The sequence below is a fragment of the Eimeria necatrix genome, genomic scaffold (genome assembly GCF_000499385.1).
Source record: "Eimeria necatrix Houghton genomic scaffold, Enh_scaff9, whole genome shotgun sequence".
Taxonomy (NCBI): Eukaryota; Apicomplexa; class Conoidasida; order Eucoccidiorida; family Eimeriidae; genus Eimeria; species Eimeria necatrix.
In genome coordinates, this window is record NW_013651790.1 from 6,104 (window position 1) to 26,103 (window position 20,000).

At 59.4% G+C, this 20,000-nt stretch overlaps 3 protein-coding genes across 3 annotated transcripts in view; 1 reads left to right on the plus strand and 2 right to left on the minus strand.

Moving 5' to 3' along the window:
• The window catches only part of ENH_00085920 (inositol monophosphatase domain-containing protein, putative), a gene marked incomplete at both ends in the record, with an annotated part of 2,072 nt that extends 903 nt beyond the window's left edge, over positions 1-1,169 (minus strand). The window contains 2 exons of the mRNA XM_013577849.1: positions 57-499; positions 921-1,169. Coding sequence (XP_013433303.1) covers positions 57-499; positions 921-1,169 — 692 coding nt within the window. The remainder of the gene's footprint in view (positions 1-56; positions 500-920) is intronic.
• A 1,331-nt stretch (positions 1,170-2,500) lies between these two features.
• ENH_00085930 (hypothetical protein) lies at positions 2,501-3,277 on the plus strand (the record flags this gene model as incomplete). Its single annotated transcript, XM_013577850.1, has 1 exon — positions 2,501-3,277. The coding sequence occupies one exon, from the start codon at positions 2,501-2,503 to the stop codon at positions 3,275-3,277; it is 777 nt and encodes a 258-aa protein (XP_013433304.1).
• Positions 3,278-5,261: 1,984 nt separating this feature from the next.
• The window catches only part of ENH_00085940 (hypothetical protein, conserved), a gene marked incomplete at both ends in the record, with an annotated part of 15,760 nt that continues 1,021 nt past the window's right edge, over positions 5,262-20,000 (minus strand). Inside the window, 7 exons of the mRNA XM_013577851.1 lie at positions 5,262-5,786; positions 6,315-7,685; positions 7,925-8,247; positions 11,201-11,417; positions 11,609-11,701; positions 12,967-19,215; positions 19,619-20,000. The exon at positions 19,619-20,000 is cut by the window's right edge and continues 568 nt beyond it. Of these exons, the coding sequence (XP_013433305.1) occupies positions 5,262-5,786; positions 6,315-7,685; positions 7,925-8,247; positions 11,201-11,417; positions 11,609-11,701; positions 12,967-19,215; positions 19,619-20,000 (9,160 nt within the window). The remainder of the gene's footprint in view (positions 5,787-6,314; positions 7,686-7,924; positions 8,248-11,200; positions 11,418-11,608; positions 11,702-12,966; positions 19,216-19,618) is intronic.

Here is a 20,000-nt window from a genome sequence, read left to right on the forward strand (position 1 = left end):
CCCCCGGGGGCCCCCGCAGTACCCACGCGCCCCCCAGCAGGGGGCCCCCCACGTACACAGTACCCTCCACGGGGGCCCCCACCAGCCCCAACACGGGGGCCCCCCGAAAGCTCAAACCCAAATTAATTGAAAACTGTCCATTTCTTTTCAAGAACTCTTTTGTCCCATCCAAAGGGTCTATTAGCCACACATACTCCGCCCCCAAACGCCCTTCGGGGGGCCCCCCGGGGGGGCCCCCGGGGGGGCCCCCCTGGGGGCCCCCGGGGGGGGCCCCTGAAGCCTCGGGGGGGCCCCCAGGGCCCCCTGCGGGGGCCTCCGAACCCTCGGGGGGGGCCCCTGGACTCTCAGGGGGGGCCCCTGAAGCCCCAGGGGGGCCCCCTGAACCCTCCAGGGGGGCCCCCAAACCCTCAGGGGGGCCCCCCGTACCCTCCGGGGGGGCCCCCTCTTCAGAGACCAAGACGCAGCCAGGGCAGAGCCGGCGGAGGCCGGAAGTGAGAATCTGCAAATAAAAAGTTGGATTTAATTTTTAATTTATTTATTTTGTATTTAGTTTTGTTATTTCTTTTATTTAATTGTTCAATTATTTAATTTGCTTTTTATTTCTTTTATTTGCTCTTCTAAGACCCTTTCTAAACCCACACAGCCGCAGGGAGCCAGCAGCGAGAGCAGCAGCAGCAGCAGCGAGAGCAGCAGCAGCAGCAGCAGCAGCAGCAGCAGCGAGAGCAGCAGCAGCAGCAGCAGCAGCAGCAGCAGCAAGGCAACGGAGTGCAGCACTGAGCTGCTTTTTGCGCAGCCGCACAAAAGGCAAATAACCAGCAAATAAATAGCAAATAAACAACAAATAAATAATAAAAATAAATAAATAAATAAATAAATAAATAAATAAATAAATAAATAAATAAATAAATAATAATCTTCACCTGATTGGATATCAAGTCCGCCTTGGTGAGCGGCTCCATTTTGTCCTTGTGCGCGACACCCCACAACGCCTCCGGCTGTCTGTACACCTCAAGCACTGCAGCACAGGCCTTTTGCATCAGAATTATTAAATCATTTATTTTTATTTTCTTTTCTTTTCCAACTTCCACCTCGGGCAGCTCGCTGGAGTCACGGGGGCCCCCTGGGGGCCCCCGGGGGCCCCCCGCCGCCGCCTCGCCGCTCAAAACCATCCCCCAAACCCTCAAAAAGCCGCCAAACCCTAAACCCTAAACCCTAAACCCTAAACCCTAAACCCTAAACCCTAAACGCTAAACCCTGGCGGCCAGCGGCGAAGACAAACGCGCGGCGGGGCGCGGCAGCCAGGGGCAGGCAGCAGCAGCAAGAGGGTTATTTGTTTTGATAAAAGAATAAAAAGAAGAAAATAAAATAAATTAAATTAAAAATGAGAAAATAAAAAAGAAAAAACAAAAAGACGCAAAGAACCACTCAGAAGAAGGCTGGCGCTTTCGCCGCAGCCGACGCTGCTGCTGCTGCTGCTGCTGCTGCAGCACCGCAGCAACAGCAGCTTCCTTCCCTTCTTCGCGCGGAATTATCCTTTTAAATCCTTTTATTTATTTATTTATTTATTTATTTATTTATTTATTTATTTATTTTTATTTTTTAAAATCAAAAATGTAACTCAATTCTCCTTGTGAACTCGCTGACTCGCGGTGCTTGCTGGTCACCAGCGCAGCAGCAGCAGCAGCAGCAGCTGCTGCTGCTGCTGCTGCTGGTGTTGTTGCTGCTGCTGCTGCTGCGCTGCTGCGGGGCCAGGTGACACTGCTGTTTGACTCTATGGAAAAGATATCTATCTGGGGCTGCCCGTTGCCCACCCCTGCTTCCCATGCGCAGCAGCAACAGCAGCAGCAGCAGCAGCAGCAGCAGCAGAAGCAGCAGGAGCAGCAGCAGCAGCAACACAACAGCAGCAACAGAAACACTCTCTAGCGGTGGCTGCATGACTGAGACACGAGAAGCTGCTGGATTCTCTCGTAGCGCTTTTGGAAGCGGCTCGTGCTGTGCTGCTGCTTCTGCTGCTGCTCTTGCTGCTGCTTCTGCTGCTGCTCTTGCTGCTGCTTGTGCTGCTGCTTGTGCTGCTGCTCTTGCTGCTGCTTGTGCTGCTGCTTGTGCTGCTGCTCTTGCTGCTGCTTGTGCTGGTGCTTGTGCTGCTGCTCTTGCTGCTGCTTGTGCTGGTGGTTGTGCTGCTGCTCTTGCTGCTGCTTGTGGTGCTGCTCTTGCTGCTGCTTGTGCTGCTGCTTACGCTGCTGGTGCTTGTGTTGCTGTTGCTGCTGCTGCTGCCGCTGCTGCTTCTGCTGCTGCTGTTGCCCTGCTGCAGGGCGGGTGCAGCAAACGTAAGTCTCTCTGTGCCTGCGCCCGAGTAGAGCTGGGGGCCCCTGGCTAAAGCAGCTGCTGCAGCAGAAGCAGCAGCTGCAGCAGAAGCAGCAGCTGCAGCAGCTGCTGCTGCAGAAGCAGCTGCTGCAGCAGAAGCAGCAAAGAGCTGCTGCAGCAGCCACTGCAGCAGCAAATGCACAAGGAGATTCGCCCTTATGCGCTGAACAAATTATTTTTCACTGGCTGTCTTTTCCCCCCTGTAGATGCACTTAAGTTGCAGCAGCAGCAGCAGCAGCAGCAGCTGCTGCTGCTGCTGCTGCAGCAGTTGCTGCTGCAGCCGAAGCTTTTGAAGCACATAAATATGGCTGCACCCTGTGAGACGGGCGAAAGTTCACTGCAGAGAAGCAGCAGCAGCAGCAGCAACAGCAGCACGAAACTGCACTGCAGAGAATCATCAGCAGCAGCAACAGCAGCAGCAGCAGCAGCAACAGCAGCACGAAATTGCACTGCAGAGAATCATCAGCAGCAGCAACAGCAGCAGCAGCAGCAACAGGAGCACGAAATTGCACTGCAGAGAATCATCAGCAGCAGCAACAGCAGCAGAAGCAGCAGCAGGAGCACGAAATTGTACTGCAGAGAATCATCAGCAGCAGCAACAGCAGCAGCAGCAGCAGCAGCAACAGGAGCACGAAATTGCACTGCAGAGAATCATCAGCAGCAGCAACAGCAGCAGCAGCAGCAGCAGCAGCAGCACGAAATTGCACTGCAGAGAATCATCAGCAGCAGCAACAGCAGCAGCAACAGCAGCACGAAATTGCACTGCAGAGAATCATCAGCAGCAGCAACAGCAGCAGCAGCAGCAGCAGCAGCAGCAGCAGCAGCAGCAGCACCACGTAGTCGTTCTACGACTAACAAATGCCCCAATAGACAGCACAAAGCTGGAAAGTGCAAAAGAGAAATAAAGAAATAAATAAATAAATAAATGGACAAATAAATAAAAAAATAAATTAAATAAATAAATAAATAAATAAATAAAATAAATAAATAAATAAATAAAATAAATAAATAAATAAATAAATAAATAAATAAATAAATAAATAATAAATCAATTAAATATTCACAGAGAGGCTGGCTGCAGCAGCTCCTCTCCTGCTGCTGTGTTGCTGCCGCTCCACAGGGGTTTGCTAAACCCTAAACCCTAAACCCTAAACTCTAAACCCTAAACCCTCGCCGCTGCAGACAGGCCGCCCAGCCTGAAACCCTAAATTAGGGTTTGGGGTTTGGGAGGCGCGCAAGAGCCTCCCCGCAGCTGCCTGGCTCGTCTTGCCTGTGCTTTCTGCACACCTAATGAGCTCTACGGTTTAGGGTTTAGGGTTTAGGGTTTAGGGTTCCATATCTGGCAAACCACAGCACAGAAAAGGGCCCCCCAGGGGCCCCCTGGGGGCCCCCGGGGCCCAGGGGGCCCCCCGACCCCCCCGGGGGCCCCCGGGGCCCCAGGGGGCCCCCGGGGCCCCAGGGGGCCCCCGGGGCCCCAGGGGGCCCCCTGGGGGGCCCCTGAGCCCCAGGGGGCCCCAGGGTCTCAGAGATGAGACCCAAAACCCTAGAGGCCCCAGGGGCCCCTGGGGCCCCAGGGGCCCCAAAAGACCCCAAAGACCCCAGGGGCCCCTAGCAGTTCCAGGGGCCCCTGGGGCCCCAGAAACCCCGGGGGCCCCGGGGGCCCCAGGGGCCCCAGGGGCCCCAGGGGCCCCGGGGGCCCCAGGGGCCCCAGGGGCCCCAGGGGCCCCACAAAGTCTCAGGGGCCCCTGGGGGCTGCTGGAGCTGCTGGGAGTGGTGGGGCCCCCAGCAGTCTTTGTTGCAGCACTAAGCAGCTGCTGCTGCAGCAGCAAGGGTCTTGGGCCCAGCTGCAGCACTTGGGGTGGCTTTTGGGGCCCCTAAGAGCCCTTCGGGGCCCCTGGGGCCCCCCAAGAGCTCTTGGGGGCCCCTGGGGGCCCCTGGGGCCCTCCAAGAGCTCTTTGGGGCCTCCGGGGGCCCCTGGGGCCCCTCAAGAGCTCTTGGGGGCCCCCGGGGGCCCCTGGGGGCCCCCAGATCGCCTGTAGAGGCCTATAGGGCTCTGCTGCTGCTGGCAGGGGCAGCAGCAGCAAGTGCTGCTCCGGTGGTTTGCTGCTGCCTTTAAACCCGGAGAGTTGGAGTCCAAAGAAAGGCCCACAAGGGTCAGCCGGCAGCGCCGGCCGTGCAGGGTTTAGGGTTTAGGGTTTAGGGTTTAGGGTTTAGGGTTTGGGGTTTGGCTTGGGCGGGGGAGGCGCGCGGGACTTCGAGCCAGGGGGAGCGAGAGGGCAGACTGGAGGGAAAAGTAAAGCTGAAAGAAAAGTATTTATTGTTGAAGTTAATTAAAGAAAGGTAAAAAGACGAAAAGCTGGAAAGGGGGGGGGTGACCCTGGGGGCCCCCGCAGCAGGGCTGGGGGCCCCCCTGCGCAGCTGGCTGTTTGCGTCTCTGTTGTTTGTGCTGCAGTTGAGTCTCGAACTCTCTTTGTTGGTTTTAAAATATAATTTGAAATTAAATGAACTGCTGAGTTTGTTGCTGCCTGCGTTTGCTGCAGCCCTGCGGCGGCTGCGGTGTATGGACACCTCAGCCCGCGCCTCCCGCGCCGCCACGGGGCTCTTCTTCACTTTTCTTTTTCTTTTCTTTTTCCACTTCTTCTCCCTTTGCATTAATTTGCAAATTTGTTCTTCTCTTGCGCGAAGTGGCGCTCAAGGCCGCCTCCGAGGCCGCTGCAGCCCGCTCCCCCGGCAGCCAGCTCCGCTGCTCTTCCCGCCTTGCTGCTAATTCCCTTTATTTTTGCTTTTATTTCTTCTTTTTTCCAAACTAATTCTCCAATTTAGTCCATTGGGCTCCAAAGCACCGCCACAAAACCCGCAGAGTCCCAGGAAGCCGCGCGCGCGCCCGCCCTTCCGCACTATTCCTGTTCTTGCTGCTGCTGGCCCTGCTGCTGCTGCTGCTGCTGCTGCTGCTGCTGCTGCAGCTGCCCGCGGCTCTCCGCTGCTTCCCCCAGGCGCAGCAGCTCCGCACCTTCCCGGGGCTTTGCTGCAGCTTGCATGCAGCAGAAGGCTGCAGCAGGGGGCAGCCACGCGTTCTGAGAATTGCTGCTGCGTCCCCCTTCTCTGCTGCAGTCCTTGCTGCTGCCGGTGCTGCGGGAGCTGCTGCTGCTGCTGCTGCTGCTGCTGCGCCCGTGCCGCCTTCGGCCCAGGCACGGGGCACTTTGCTGCCGCGAAAGCCCTGGGGAAACACTCCGGCTGCTGCTGCAGAAAGACACCCACCTGCTGCTTGCTGCTGCTGCTGCTGCTGCTGCAGCGCCTGCTGCTGTGGCTTCTGGGCAAGCGGGCGCCCGACCGAGCCGCGGCAGCAGCAGCTGAGGAGCGGCTGCAGCAGCAGCAGCAGCTGCAGCAGCTGCGCCCCCGGCCACCCCTGCCTGCCTCCTCACCTGCAGCAGCAGCAGCAGCAGCAGCAGCAGCAGCAGCAGTATGCCCGCGGGGAGCCGTCGCCCAGGCGTAACTCCCGCAGGGCGCCGGGGGGCCCCCAGGGGCCCCCAGGGGCCCTCCCGGGTGAGGGGCCCCTCCAGCAGCTGCTGCAGAGGTGCAGCAGCTGCTGCTGCAGTTGTGGGGCCCCCCGGAAGCAGGCGGGGGGCCCCCCCCTCTAAGGTGCAGCGAGTGGGGGAGCCGCAGCAGCAGCAGCAGCAGCAGCAGCAGCGCGGCCGCCGGGCGCGTGCTGCAGCAGCCGCTGCAGACGCAGTAGCAGCAGCTGCTGCCGTTGGCGGCGGCTCGCCGGAAAGGCAGCGAAGAAGAAGGAGGGAAGCAGCAGCAGAAGCAGAAACAAACGCAGCAGCAGCAGCAGCAGCAGCAGCAGCAGCTGCTGCTGCTGCTGCGCCGCAGCCATCCTATGCTGAAAGGCTGCAGCGGCGGCGGGGCCGTCGAGCAGCAGCAGCAGCAGCAGCTGCTGCTGCTGCTGCAACGGGAGGAGACGCGAGTCCCGGGAGCAGCGCCGCGGCCACAGCAGCAGCAGCAGAGGGCGACAGCAACACCAGCAGCAGCAGCAGCAGCAGCAGCAGCAGCAGCAGCAGCAGCCAGGCCTCAGGCCGCAGGGGGGCCCCTGCTGCTGCTCCTCTCCGCAGGGAAAGGAAGCTGAGAGGCGCAGAAGCTTTGCGGCAGAAGTTTGGCTGCTTCGCAGCAACAGAGCAGGAGCTGCAGGAGCTTTCTTGCGGTACGCGCAGCAGCAGCAGCAGCAGCAGCAGCAGCAGCAGCAGCAGCAGCAGCAGCAGCAGCAGCAGACGCGTGCAGGTGGATGCTGCTGGGGGCCGCTGGTGCTTGGGGTTGGGCTCAGGGGGTGCTGCTGCTGCTGGGCACTTTGTTCGCGCGTTTGCTGCTGCATAGCCGTGCTGCTGCTGATATTGCTCTCGCTGCTGCTGCTGCTGCTGCTGCTGCTGCTGCTGCTGCTGCTGCTGCTGCTGCAGGCTGCTGCCTGGACGGGCTGCTGCCGGGGGCCGACGCAGAAGAGCCAGTGGGGATGGCGCATAGCGAAGCGCCTGGCTCTGCAGCAGCAAACAGCTGCGGGCAGCAGCAGGGAAAAGGTGCTGCTGCTGCTGCTGCTGCTGCTGCAGCAGCAAAAGAGAGCCCCGGGAGCCCCACACCGCCCCCGCCCCTCGCACGTATAGACGCATGCAGCCACTGCTTCCATCTGCGCTGCATCCAGGTATGGCCAACCGCTGCTGCTGCTGCTGCTGCTGCTGCTGCTGCTGCTGCTGCTGCTGCAGGTGTTGCTGCGGCTGGTCTGAACAGCTGCTGCTGGCGTGCCCTTGCTGCAGCTGCTGCTGCAGCAGCTGCAGCCGAGCTTGCCACTGCCCAGCTTCCTTGCCTGCGCTCCTGCTGTTCAGTTTGCTTCCTCTCCAAGTGCCGCTGCTGCTGTGCTGCTGCTGCTGTTGCTGCTGCTGCTGCTGCTGCTGCTGCTGCTGCTGCGCAGGTGTGGGCGCAGCGGGAGACATCCTGCCCTCTCTGCAAGGCCGTTTTTTCTTACATTGCTGCTTACCACGGCGCCACAAGGGAGCTGCTCGATGTGGTGAGGCTTTTGCTGCTGCTGCTGCTGCTGCTGCTGCTGGCATTGCTGCTGCTGCTGCTGTTGCTGCTGGTGTTGCTGCCGCTGCTGCTGACGGTGCTGCCACTGCTAAGGCGTTGCTTGCGTGTGTTGGCTGTCTTTGCTTCTCTAATCGGCCTTTGAGCTGCTGATGTGCCTGCGGTTGCTGCTGTTGCTGCTGTTGCTGCTGCTGCTGTTGCTGCTGCTGCTGTTGCTGCTGCTGCTGTTGCTGCTGCTGCTGTTGCTGCTGCTGCTGCTGCAGCAAAAGTGCGCGCACGTGTTTCAGAAGGACTTGCCTTCTTCGTCGGAGTCGGTGGTGTCGATAGAGACAGTCAGCTCAGCTGACTCTTCTGCTTCCAGCTCGGAGCAGCAGCAGCAGCAGCAGCAGCAGCAGCAGCAGCAGCGGAGGAGCCACAGAGGCCGGCGTGGGGGAGGCTCGGCAGCAGCAAATGGAGAGGAAGCAACGCAGGGAATGGTAGGGGTAGGCAGGCCTACAGATTGCTGCTGCAGTTGCTGCTGCAGTTGCTGCTGCTGTTGCTGTAGGTGCTGCTGCTGTTGCTGCTGCTGTGCGTCAATAGGGTGTTTCTGCTTCTCAGCTGGCTGCAGCACGTTGCTGCCACCGCTGCAGTGCCTCGTGCTGCTGCTGCTGCTGCTGCTGCTGCTGCTGCAGCAACTGGTGCGTCGCGTGCTGGAGTCTTGGGGCCGCACAGTCTCGTCTTTGCGGCGCAGCAGCCGCACGGCGAGTTCCTCTCCTGCCGCTGCTGCTGCTGCAACAGCAGCAGCAGCAGCAGCAGCAGCAGGGGCTGCCGCCTCCGCCCCTGCAAGACAAAGAAGAAACCCTCAAGACAGAGACAATGACAACCCCAGAAGCAGCAGACGCCGCAGCCGTTCAGAAAGGGTGGGGCCCCCAGGGGCCCCGGGGGCCCCCAGGGGCCCCCCAGCAGCAGCAGCAGCAGCAGCAGCAGCAGCCCACAGGCGAAGCGCAGAGGCTGAGGGAGGCCTGCAGCAAAGCAGATACCATCGAGAGGATCGAGAGGGTGAGGAGCTGCTTCTATTTTAGTTTTAGTTGCTGCTGTTGCGTATTGTGCTGCTGCTTCTCCTGTCCATATGCGCCTAAGGCCTGCTGCTGCATTTATAATTATTAATTGGCATTAATAATTATAAATTATTAATGCAAATTATGCAAATTATAATTCAAATGGCATTTATTTATTTTTATGTTTAAAATGAATTCAAGTGTACATACAGATCTGCCAAAGGCAGTGAGCTGAGGTGTACGTACACCTGGTGCTGCAACACAAAAGTGTGCTGCAGTGATTAACTTGAGTCTGCTTTTTGGGTGCTTCCCGTGCTGCTGCAGCAGCTGCTGCAGCAGCTGTTGCACCAGCTGCTGCAACAAAACAAATGAACCCGGGAGCTGCTGCTGCTGCTGCTGCTGCTGCTGCTGCTGCTGCAGGTTGCGCGCCGCACGGCTTCTTTCTTCCAGCGTCGAATCGGGGCTCTTTACGAGACCCCGGGTCAGCAGGAGCAGCAGCAGCAGCAAAAGGCAGGAGCAGCAGCAGCAGCAGCAGCAGCAGCAGCAGGCAGCTCTCGCAGAAGAGGCATGACCCCTGTGGTGGTGCCCCTGGGTACTGTCAGCGGCATTGGGCTGGCAAGAGATCACAGGGGGGCCCCCAGGGGGGCCCCCGGGGGGCCCCCAGGGGGGCCCCCCAGTCCTGCCAGGGGGGGCCCCTCGTTTCAGCTGCGGCCAAGTTATGCTGCAGACTTTCTGCTGTGTCCAGGCAGCAGCAGCAGCGCAGCAGCAGCAGCAGCAGCAAGACCTGCTGCTGCAGCGAGGCAGGGAACCGCCTAGCTGCTTCACGCGCCGCACGCAGTGCTGCTGCGGCGCAGCAGCAACTTTAGCAGCAGCTGCGGCACCAGTTTCAGCAGCAGCAGCATCAGTGGCAGCAGCAGCAGCAGCTGCTGCTGCTGCTGCTGTTGCTGCTCGAATTCAGTTTTAAGGCACGGTGGAGTCGTTTGCGGTGTACAGACACCACGCAAGGCACTCTTCACAAGTCCAGCTAGCTAGATGGCTTGCCAGCTAGCTAGCTAGCTAGACAGCTATCTAGCTAGCCAGCTAGATAGTTAGGCAGTCTAGCTAGCTAGCTAGCTAGACAGCTATCTAGCTAGCCAGCTAGCCAGCTAGCTAGACAGCTATCTAGCTAGCCAGCTAGACAGCTAAGTAAGTAGCTAGCTAGCTAGGCAGCTAGCTGGATAATTGGTCAGCTGGTCAGCTAGCTAGCTAGTTAACCAACTAGCCAGCTAGTCGGCTAGCCATTTGGCTAGTTGGCCAGTTAGCTAGCTAGCCGGCTAGCTAGCTAGCTTCCTAGCTAGCTAGCTGGCTGGTTAGCTAGCCAGTGAGCTAGCTAGTTGACTAGATAGCCAGTTCGTCAGCTAGCCAGTTAGCTAGCTGGCTAGCCAGCGAACAGCCGTCGCCATGTAAACCGTCTACCGCATGTCAGACGTTTCACTTGACTGCTGCAGCAGCAGCTGCTGCTGCAGCGGCTGCTGCTGCTGCAGCAGCTGCTGCTGCTCAGTCGGCGGCTGGTGGCGCTGCTACTGCTGCTGCTGCAGTGCGAAGCGCTAGGGACAGTCCACGCAGCGTTCTGAGCAGAGTTGGGGCTGCACGTACTGAGTGCAGCAGCGGCAGCAGCAGCAGCAGCAGCAGCGGTAGCAGCAGGTGCAGCAGCAGGGGTAGCAGCAGGAGCAGCAGCAGTAGCAGCAGCAGCAGCAACGGGAAGACACCGCTAGAGCATAATCATGTAAACAACTTAAAGCGAGGCCAAATGCTGTCTAGATGGAAATTGCCAATCAATAAAACCGCCTAGCAGCAGCAGCAGCAGCAGCAGCAGCTGCTGCTGCAGCAGCAGCAGCAGCAGCTGCTGCTGCTGCTGCTGCTGCTGCTGCCCATGTGCATCTGCCTCTCGTCTATGTGCCCTCTGGAGTACAAAAAAAGGAACCTCTAAAGGGGGCCCCCAGGAACTGAATAGGGTCACTTGGGGGCCCCCGAGGGCAACAGCTAATAGAAGAGGCCCCTTGAATCTGCTGCAAGGGCCTTCAGGTGTGGAGCTGCAGCAGCAGCAGCTGCTGCTGCTATTGCTGTTGTTTCGTCGCCTTTGTTCGTTGCTGCTGCATGTTGGGGGAGCTGCTGCTGCATGCTGCTGCAGCATGGGCTGCTGCTGCGTGCTGCAGCAGCACGCGCTGCTGCTGCTGCTGCTGGGAAGCAGCAGCAGCAAACCCTGAGCTGAGAGGTGCTCTTGAAACCAGGAAAGGAGAAAAGCAGACACAAGCAAACGAGCTGCGGCATCGGGCCTGCTGCTACGGCTGCTGCTGCTGCTGCTGCGGCAGCAGCCGCTGCTACTCTGCTGCTGCTGCTGCGGCAGTCGCCACTGCTACTCTGCTGCTGCTGCGGCAGTCGCCACTGCTACTCTGCTGCTGCTGCTGCTGCTGCTACTCTGCTGCTGCTGTCGTTGAGGTTGCTTTGCTGCTGTTGGCGATGCTCGAAATGCTGCTGCACCGCAGCAGCAGCAGAGAAGGCAGCAAAGCCGACTGCAGCGGCGAGCTGCAGCAACACGCAGGGAAAGCAGCAAAAGAGAAAATAACAAGCAGCAAATAATGAACGAAAATAAAGAATTAATTTAATTAATATTCTTATTTATAAAATAATTAATTATTAATGAAGAGAAGGACACAACTCAAGAAGCTGCGTCGCACCTGGAGAGCTGCGCATACAGCCAAGCGCTGTGTGCAGCTGCAGAAGCAGCAGCAGCAGCAGATGCTGCTGCTGCAGCAGCGTTTGTGCTGCTGCTGCCGGTGCAGGCGGCTGCTGCTGTCTGCCCAGGCCCTGAGTGCTCTGCTGCTGCTGGGCCCGTCGCTGCAGCGCGTGCTGCTGCAGTCGTTGCTGCCGTCGCTGCTGCAGCCTGCTGCAGCTGCGTTGCTGCTGCTGTCGCTGCGCTGCAGCAGCGCAGCAGCAACTGCCCCGAGCCTCTGGCTCACGAAGAGACACAGCGGCAGCAAGCAGCAGAAGTAAGCAGCAGCAAACTTGTCTTGTGCTGCAGTCTGCCCCCAGAAGCCCCGCTGCAGCAGCTGCAGCGGCAGCAGCTGCTGCAGCCACGCAGGTGCAGCAGCAGCTGTACGTACACCCCAAGCCAGCAGCAGCGAGTCCTGCAGCTCCGGTGCTGCTAAGGCGGAGTCTGCCAGCAGGTGGGCCACAGTGCCATCTGCTGCAGCAATCTGAGCAGCAGCAGCAGCAGCAGCAGCAGCAGCAGCAAAACAAGAAAATGCCATTTACTGCATTCTAAATAACCCAAATAACTCGCAGCAACACACGCGCTGCAGCAGCAACGGCGGACGCTCAACGCCCATTTAAATTTAAATTTAAATTTAAATTTAAATTTAAATTTAAATTTAAAATAAAAATAAAATTAAAAATAAAATAAAATAGAAAAGAGAAATTGAGAGATGAAAGAAATGCCGAAGCAAAACAACAGCAACAAAAGACAGCGAAGTGCAGCAGCAGCAGCAAACGGAAAAGGAGTTTCTTTTTGCTGCTCTTTCCTCACTTCTTCATTTATTTCTTTTTTGTTTTTTATTTTAATTAAATTTTATTAATCATTTAAAAGCCAAAGAAGAAAGAAAAGACGCAAATGCAAACAAAGTTCAGGAAAAATATCCATGGCATTAATTTGAATTAAATAAATCCGAAATGGCACTAATTTGAATTAAATAAACGAAAAATGGCATTAATTTGAATTAAATATATCAGAAATGGCATTAATTTGAATTGAATAAATGAAAAATTGAATCAATTTGGACTAAATAAATGAAAAATGGCATTAATTTGAACTAAATAAATCAGAAATGGCACTAATTTGAATTAAATAAATGGAAAATGGCATTAATTTGGATCAAATAAATGAAAAATGGCATTAATTTGAATTAAATAAATGAAAAATAACATTATTTTGGATTAAATAAATGGAAAATGGCATTAATTTGGATGAAATAAATGAAAAATAACATTATTTTGGATTAAATAAATGGAAAATGGCATTAATTTGGATGAATTAAATGAAAAAAATGGCATTAATTTGGATTAAATAAATGGAAAATGGCATTAATTTGTACTAAATAAATCAGAAATGGCACTAATTTGAATTAAATAAATGAAAAATGGAATCAATTTGGATTAATTAAGTGAACAATGGCATTAATTTGGATTAAATAAATGGAAAATGGCATCTATTTGGATTAAATAAATGAAAAATGGCATTAATTTGGATTAAATAAATGGAAAATGGCATTAATTTGGATCAAATAAATGAAAAATAACATTATTTTGGATGAAATAAATGAAAAATAACATTATTTTGGATGAAATAAATGAAAAATGGCATTAATTTGGATGAAATAAATGAAAAATGGCATTAATTTGGATTAAATAAATGGAAAATGGCATTAATTGGAATTAAATTAATTCGGAAGCAAACCAAACTCACGAGGCTTTTGCCTTCCTCAGTTTTGGTGTGCAGCTGCAGCAGCCGCAGCACAGCAAAGCCGCTGCACAGCAGCAGCAGCAGCAGCAGCAGCAGCGGCTGCACGTAAGCCGCAGCAACGCAGCTCTGGCGGTACTCCCCCGCTGCCCACGCGGCCACGCAGGGCCCCCTTTGGCCCCGCGTGCTGCTGCTGCTGCTGCTGCTGCTGCTGCTGCTGCTGCGGCGGCGGCAGCAGCTGCTGCTGCTGGAGTGGTAGCTGCACCGCGGCTTCGCAGCAGCAACTGCAGCAGAGCCCTGCTCGAAGAAGAACAGCCCTAAAGTGAAAGGCACCAGCAGCAGCACCAAGTGGTAAGGAATGAGAGCAGCAGCAAGCAGCAGCACTGCAGCAGCAGCACGCGTTAGCTGGCAGCTGCTGCACCAGCTGCTGCCGCAAGTCTTTCCCAGGCGGCCCCGAGGCCTTGCTGCTGCTGCTGCTGCTGCTTCTTGCTTTGCTTCTGCTGCTGGCGTGCGGTCTGTGCATTCCGAGTCTGACACGCTTGCTGCTGCTGTTGCTGCAGTTGTTGGTGCCGTTCCTGCTGCTGCTGCTGTTGCTGCTGCTGCTGCTGCTGCACGAACTGCTGCTCGCGGGTGCGGGGCAGCCCTCCTCGAGCTTTCTGAGTTGCTGCTGAAGCTGCTGCTGCTGCGCGGAGGGTGCAGCAGCAAAGTGCAGCTGCCTCCCCTGGGGTTGCTGCTGCTGCTGAGAGCAACAGCAGCATCGGAATCTTCTGCAGCAGCAGCGCCACGTCCTGCTGCTGCTGCTGCTGCTGCTGCTGCTGCTGCTCGCGCTGGCGTGTCTGGAAGGGCGACAGCAGAAAGGTTGAGGACAGCAGACGCGGGCCGCAGCAGTGCATCTGGCTCTTCCTCGTCTGCTGCTGCTGCTTCTGCTGCTTCTGCTGCTGCTGCTGCTGCTGGTGCAGCAGCAACAACAGCAGCACGCCCGGGACGCAAAGACAGAGGCGCAAACCGCCGCCTCCGGGCATATTTGCTGCAGCGGCGCCACTCGCCGAAAAGGCGCAGCAAAGAGCCCGCAGCTCTTGCTGCAGCAGCAGCAGCAGCAGCAGCAGCTGCTGCTGCTCGTCGCCGCGGGCCCCTGAAGGGCAGCTTCAGGTGCTGCGCGCAGAGCAGCAGCAGCAAGAACACGCGCAGCACCAGCAGCAGCACGACAGAAGAGCTCAGCAGCAGCAGCAGCTGCAGCAGCAGCGGCAGCGGCAGCGGCACGAAGGCCGTGGGCGGAGTCGGCGAGAATATCAGGGGCCCCAGCAGCGGCAGCTGCTGCAGCTGCTGCTGCTGGCAGCAGCAGCAAAGCGCGCAGCTGAGACACAAGAACAGCAAATAGTATGCAAGGCCTCCGCGGCTGCCCCAGAAGACGCTGAAGGGATAAGACGAGGGCTGCTTCAGAGTGTCTGCTGCTGCTGCTGTTGCTGCTGCTGCTGCTGCACTCCACCGAGCGCCCAAGCGAGCAGCAGCGCGGCCCCAACGCCGCAGCAGCAGCAGCAGCAGCAGCAGCAGCTTCTCAAGGCGCTTCTCCCAGCCGCCCTCTGCTGTCCCGGCTCCGCTGCCCTCCTCCGGCGGCGGCTGCTGCTGCTGCTGCTCCTGCTGCTGCTGCTGCTGCTGCTGCTGCTGCTCCTGCTGCTGCTCCTGCTGCTGCTGCTGCTGCTGCTTCTGCTGCTGCCGGAACTTCAGCAGCAGAAAGAGGCAGGTCAGGCCAAACAGCAGCGCAGCACTGGCAGCAACTCCCCAAAAGAAAATTGTAAAATGAACAACAAAAAGAGAGCGGCAGAGAGCCAGAAAGTTCACCTTTGCTTCCACCACAAACTCGTAAGGCACTTCGCTGCTGCTGCTGCTGCTGCTGCTGCTGCTGCTGCTGCTGCTGCTGTAGGCGGCGGCGGGGACCTGCGGCTCGGGGTCCTGCAGCAGCAGCAGCGGCATGTGCGTCTGCTGCTGCTGCGCCAGCTGCCGCTCCGCCCGCAGCAGCGCCAGCTGCGCCTCGTGCAGCTGCTGCTGCACAGCCATTAGCGGCTCCGCAGCAGCAGCAGCAGCTCCTGCTGCTGCTGCTGCTGCTGCCGTCACCGCTGCTGCCACGCCGGCGGCTGAGGGCTCCGGCGGCGCCTTCCAGGCGCCCGCTGCAGACCCCGCCGGCGCGTCAGCAGCAGCAGCAGCAGCAGCAGCAGCAGCAGCAGCAGCAGGGCCTTGCATTGGCGGCAGCAAATGAGGCCGGAAGCGCCTCGAAGGAGTCCGCAGCGGCAGCCCTGGAGGCGGCAGCAGCAAACTGGAGGAAGCAGCAGCAGGAGGCCTCCGCAGCGCCATTATGCTGCTGGACCTTTCGCTGTCCCGGAGGCCGAACCAGCGGGCCATCCAGGACTGCTGCTGCTGCTGCTGCTGCTGCTGCTGCTGCTGCTGCTGCTTGAAAAGCGCCTCCGCCTGCACTTCCCCAGCAGCAAGCAGGCCCTGCAGCTGCGCCGAGCTGCTGGCGGGCACCCCCAGCAGCTGCCACAGCAGCTGCAGGCCGGAGGGGGCTTTCTCAGCAGCAGCAGCAGCAGCTGCGTCGGCAGCAGCAGCTGCTGCTGCTGCAGCTGCTGCTGCTGCTGCTGCCAGCGCTGGCCTCTTGTTGACTGCCACGCGGCTCAGGGCCACGCCCCCGTCAGACGTGGAGGGCCAGGCCAGCAGCCACACGAAGTCGGGAGCAGCAAACGTCGGAAGCCACCACGGATGCCCGCTGCTGCTGCTGCTGCTGCTGCTGCTGCTGCTGCTGCTGCTGCTGCTGCTGGGAGGCTGCTGCACGGGGCTGAGCTTCACGCTGATGTCGTAGGCCATGAAGTGGCCCCACTGCTCGCTGAAGGGCAGCCACAGCGGGCGGGGCACGCCGACTTTGCCGGTGTAGGCAGCAGCAGCAGCGCCGCTCTTCCTGCTGCTGCTGCTGCTGCTGCTGCTGCTGCTGCTGCTGCTGAGGCTGTGGGGCAGCAGCGGCAGCCGCGCCCGCAGCGGCCAAAACAGCGACAGCAAAACGCGCAGCGGCAGCGCCGCACTTCCCAGCCATTCGAGCCAGGCGCTGTCGAACTGCAGCAAGGGGCCTGCGAGGGGGTTCCGCACTGGCTGCAGCTGCTGCTGCTGCTGCTGCTGCTGCTGCTGCTGCTGCTGCTGTTGCTGCTGCTGCTCGGAAGCCGCTGCCCACGCAGCAAAGCCGTTGTCGTAAGACGGGATCTCGAGGGAACCCAAATAGCCAACATCCACGCCCAGGAGAAACGCCCGCGGCACCCACCTCCGCTGCTGCTGCTGCTGCTGCTGCTGCTGCTGCTGCTGCTGCTGCTGCTTTTGCTGCTGCTCTTGCTGCTGCTGAGACGCAGCAACAGAAGCCAAAACGGCGCCACCTCCGTTGAAGGTCCAGCCGCAGCTGTGCAGCGGATGGCCCGTCTGAATGTCTGGCTGCAGGGCGAAGAAGCAAAAGAGGCGGCCGCCCACTGTTGCTGCTGCTGCTGTTGCTGCTGCTGCTGTTGCTGCTGCTGCTGTCGCTGCAGCGCCTGCTTCCAGCTTCCGCAGCACCCGCTCCAGCAGCTCGGGGTTGCTGCACTCATCCAGCCCGAAGTCCGCAGCTGCTGGGCCTGAAGAAGCAGCAGGCTTCTGCGTCTGCTGCTGCTGCTGCTGCTGCTGCTGCAGCGCCAGCTGCGTCAGGTCTTCTGCTGCTGGGTGCTCCACGGCCAGCAGCAGCAGCCCTCGCGGGAGGAACTCGCTGCGCTTGCCAGCTGTCTGTGCCTGCGCAGCGGCAGCAGCAGCAGCAGCAGCAGCAGCAGCAGCAGCAGCAGCTGTGGCAGCCGCTTCTGCTTCGTCCCCGCTGCTGCTGCTGCTCAGCGCTGCAGCCTTCTCTCCGGCCACAGCAGCAATATGCTCCAGAAGTGCCGCGTGCAGGTGCATCTGCTTCAGCCTCTGGAGTTGCCGCTGCTGCTGCTGCTGCTGCTGCTGCTGCTGCTGCGCCAATGGCCGCAAATCACAAGGCCTCGTGTTGCGGCCGTCAAAGAAATCGCTGAAAAAGTTTCGACTGAAAGGAAGCCCCTGCGGCTGCAGCGTCACCAGCGGCAGGGGTGGTGGCCTGACCCGCTGCTGCTGCTGCTGCTGCTGCTGCTGCTGCGGCGTCGCATCTGCTGCTGCTGCTGCTGCTGATTCTGGCGGCGGCTGTGGACCTGTCTGCAGCAGCAGGGGCTGCAAGTCTATGGGATAGAGCGTAAACGGCCCCCAAGACTTGCTGCTGCCCTCATTCAGAGCTTCCTCTATGCAGCTGTCGTTTGCTTCGCTGCTGCTGCTGCTGCTGCTGCTGCTGCTGCTGCTGCTGCTGCTGCATGCTGAGGCTCGCAAGGCCTCGTGCAGCAAACGCTGCGTCTCCAGCGGCAGCGGCAGCAAACGGTCGGGGGAGACCGGCAGCATAGCGAGCAGCTTGGCCCGAACGAGGGAGCTTGGGAGGTGCTGCTGCTGCTGCTGCTGCTGCTGCTGCTGCTGCATGTGGGCCTCTGTTGCTGCTGCTTCTACTGTGTCTTCGTCGGTCACTAGGCCGTACCTCAGCCGCAGCACGTGCTGCTGCAGCAGCGGGAGCGCCAGGGGGGCCCGCTGCTGCTGCAGCAGCAGATCTGCTGCTGCTTCCCAGCAGAGTGCAACCTCGTCCTCTTCCTCAGCAGCAACAGCAGCAGCGGGCGCAGCAGCAGCAGCAGCAGTAGCTGCTGCTGCTGCTGCTCCCTTGTGCGCCTGGAACTGTATTTCCAGCATCCCCCTTTGGAAGCAGCAAACTTCCCGTTTGCTGCAGCTGCTGCAGCTGCCCAGCCGCGTCAGGGCCTCTAGGGCCTCCCGGGGGGCCCCCCTGCGTCTGTGGGGGCCCCCGCGGCGCCCCCCTGCTGCTGCTGCTGCTGCTGCTGCTACTACTGCTTGGAAGGGGGACAGCAGCCGCTGCTGCACCTCCGAGTCCACTGCAGCAGCAACTAAGGCCAGCGCTTGCTGCTGCTCCGTCAGCTGCCACGCGGGGTGCAGCAGCAGCAAACTGGACTCTACTATGGGGCGGACCCGCAGCCGCAGGAACTGCAGCACAGCAGCACCAGAGGCCAGCGCGGCCTCCACTGCGTGCAGCTGCTGCTGCAGCTGCTGCTGCTGCTGCTGCAGCTGCTGCTGCTGCTGCTGCAGCGCGGCCTGCTGCTGCTGCGGCTCCTGCTGCAGCTCCTGCTGCTGCTGCTGCGGCTCCTGCTGCTGCTGCTGCTGCTGCTGCGGCTGCTGCTGCTGCTGCACAAAGGCCCGCAGCTGCGCAGCAGCAGGCTGCAGCTGCTGCGCCAAAGTGGCCTGCGCATGCAGCAGCTGCACCAGCAGCTTTATTTCCGGCGGAGACAAAAGAGGACATTCGTGGCAAGAAGGTGTATGTACACCTGAAGCCAGCGGCAGCGAAACCCGCTGGTAAAAAACTGCTGGCGACAGCAGCCCGCAGCGCAGCAAGCCAGTCGGCCCCGCGCACTCCGCGCTGCTGCTGCTGCTGCTGCTGCTGCTGCTGCTGCTGGTGGGGGTGCTGCTGGTGCTGCTGCTGGGGGTGTCGCTGCTGCTGGTCGAGGCGGCGGGGGGGCTGCGTGCAGTGTTGTGGAGCTGGCGGCGGCGCGCGCGGTGCTGCTGCAGCAGCTGCAGCTGCTGCTGCAGCTGCTGCTGCTGCTGCTGCAGCTGCTGCTGCTGCTGCTGCAGCCGGGCCCTGGCCCTGCGGAGCTTGGAGCGGCCCCACAAAAAGTGTGGGGCCAGCTCAGGTGTATCGACAGGAAAGCTCGCGACAGACTCGTGGACGAGAATGTCGTGGACTCCAGAGGAGAAGCTGAAGAGCCCCACAGTGCGCGGCAGCAGCAGCGCCCGCTGCTGCTGCTGCTGCTGCTGCTGCTGCTGCTGCTGCTGCGGGGGGGCGAGGCCCAGGGCCGCGGGAAAGTCTGCATGCACCTGCCCGTACATGAACTGGAAACTCGGCAGCTGCTGCAGCAGCTGGTGGCCACTTAAGGGAGAATTAATAAAGAAAAGAGACAGCAGCGGGAGGGCCCCCAAGTCCACTTGGGGGGGGCCCCCCCGCCGCTGCTGCTGCTGCAGCGACACAGCCCGCAGCACGGAGAGGCCCCCCAAGGAGTGCGCCACCACGGCCAAGTGGCATATTTGCTGCCCAGCAGCAGCATACAGCTGCAGCAGCTGCTGCAGACTCCGCAGGATAAACTCCGCCTGCAGCAGCAGCAGCAGCAGCAGCAGCAGCAGCAGCAGCGGGGCGCTTGCAGCAAGAGCAGTAACCGCGTCATCAGCGGCGGTTCAAGCGCACGGACACGCAGCAGCAGCAGCAGCAGCAGCAAAGGAGGAACCCGCAGCAGCAAGACCCACGCAGCAGCAGCAGAACCAGCAGCAGAAGGACAGTCTGCAGCAGCAGCAGCAGCAGCAGGGTCTGCAGCAGCAGCGCGACAGCTGCACGCTCGACACCGTCGCAGCTGCAGCACCACCAGCAACCGCAGCAGCAGCAGCACCAGCAGCAGCAGCAGAACTGCAGCAGCAGCAGCAGCAGCACTCCAGCAGCAGCACTGCAGCAGCAGCAGCAGCACTGCAGCAGCAGCAGCAGCAGCAGCAGCAGCAGCACCTGCTGGTCGACGAGGAGGGGGTGGAGTGCCGTGGCTTCCTCGTTGAAGTCAACAGCAAAACTGTGCCAGCGGAGAGGCCCCTGTGTCTGCGGCAGCAGCTGCTGCGGCAGCGGAGCAGCAGCAGCAGGCTGTCTGTACAGTTTGCTGCCGCCCCACAAGCCGCTAATTGCTGCTGCTTCTGCCAAGGGGAAAAAGGAAGTCCAAGAGCCCCGGTGGCCGTGCACAAACAGCAGCAGATGCACGTCGCAGCTTCCTGCTGCTGCTGCTGCTGCTGCTGCTGCTGCTGCTGCTGCTGCTGCTGCTGGGGGGGAGGAGGAGGGGGAGCCCGGCGCTGCTGCAGCGCCTGCTGCTGCTGCTGCTGCTGCTGCTGCTGCTGCTGCA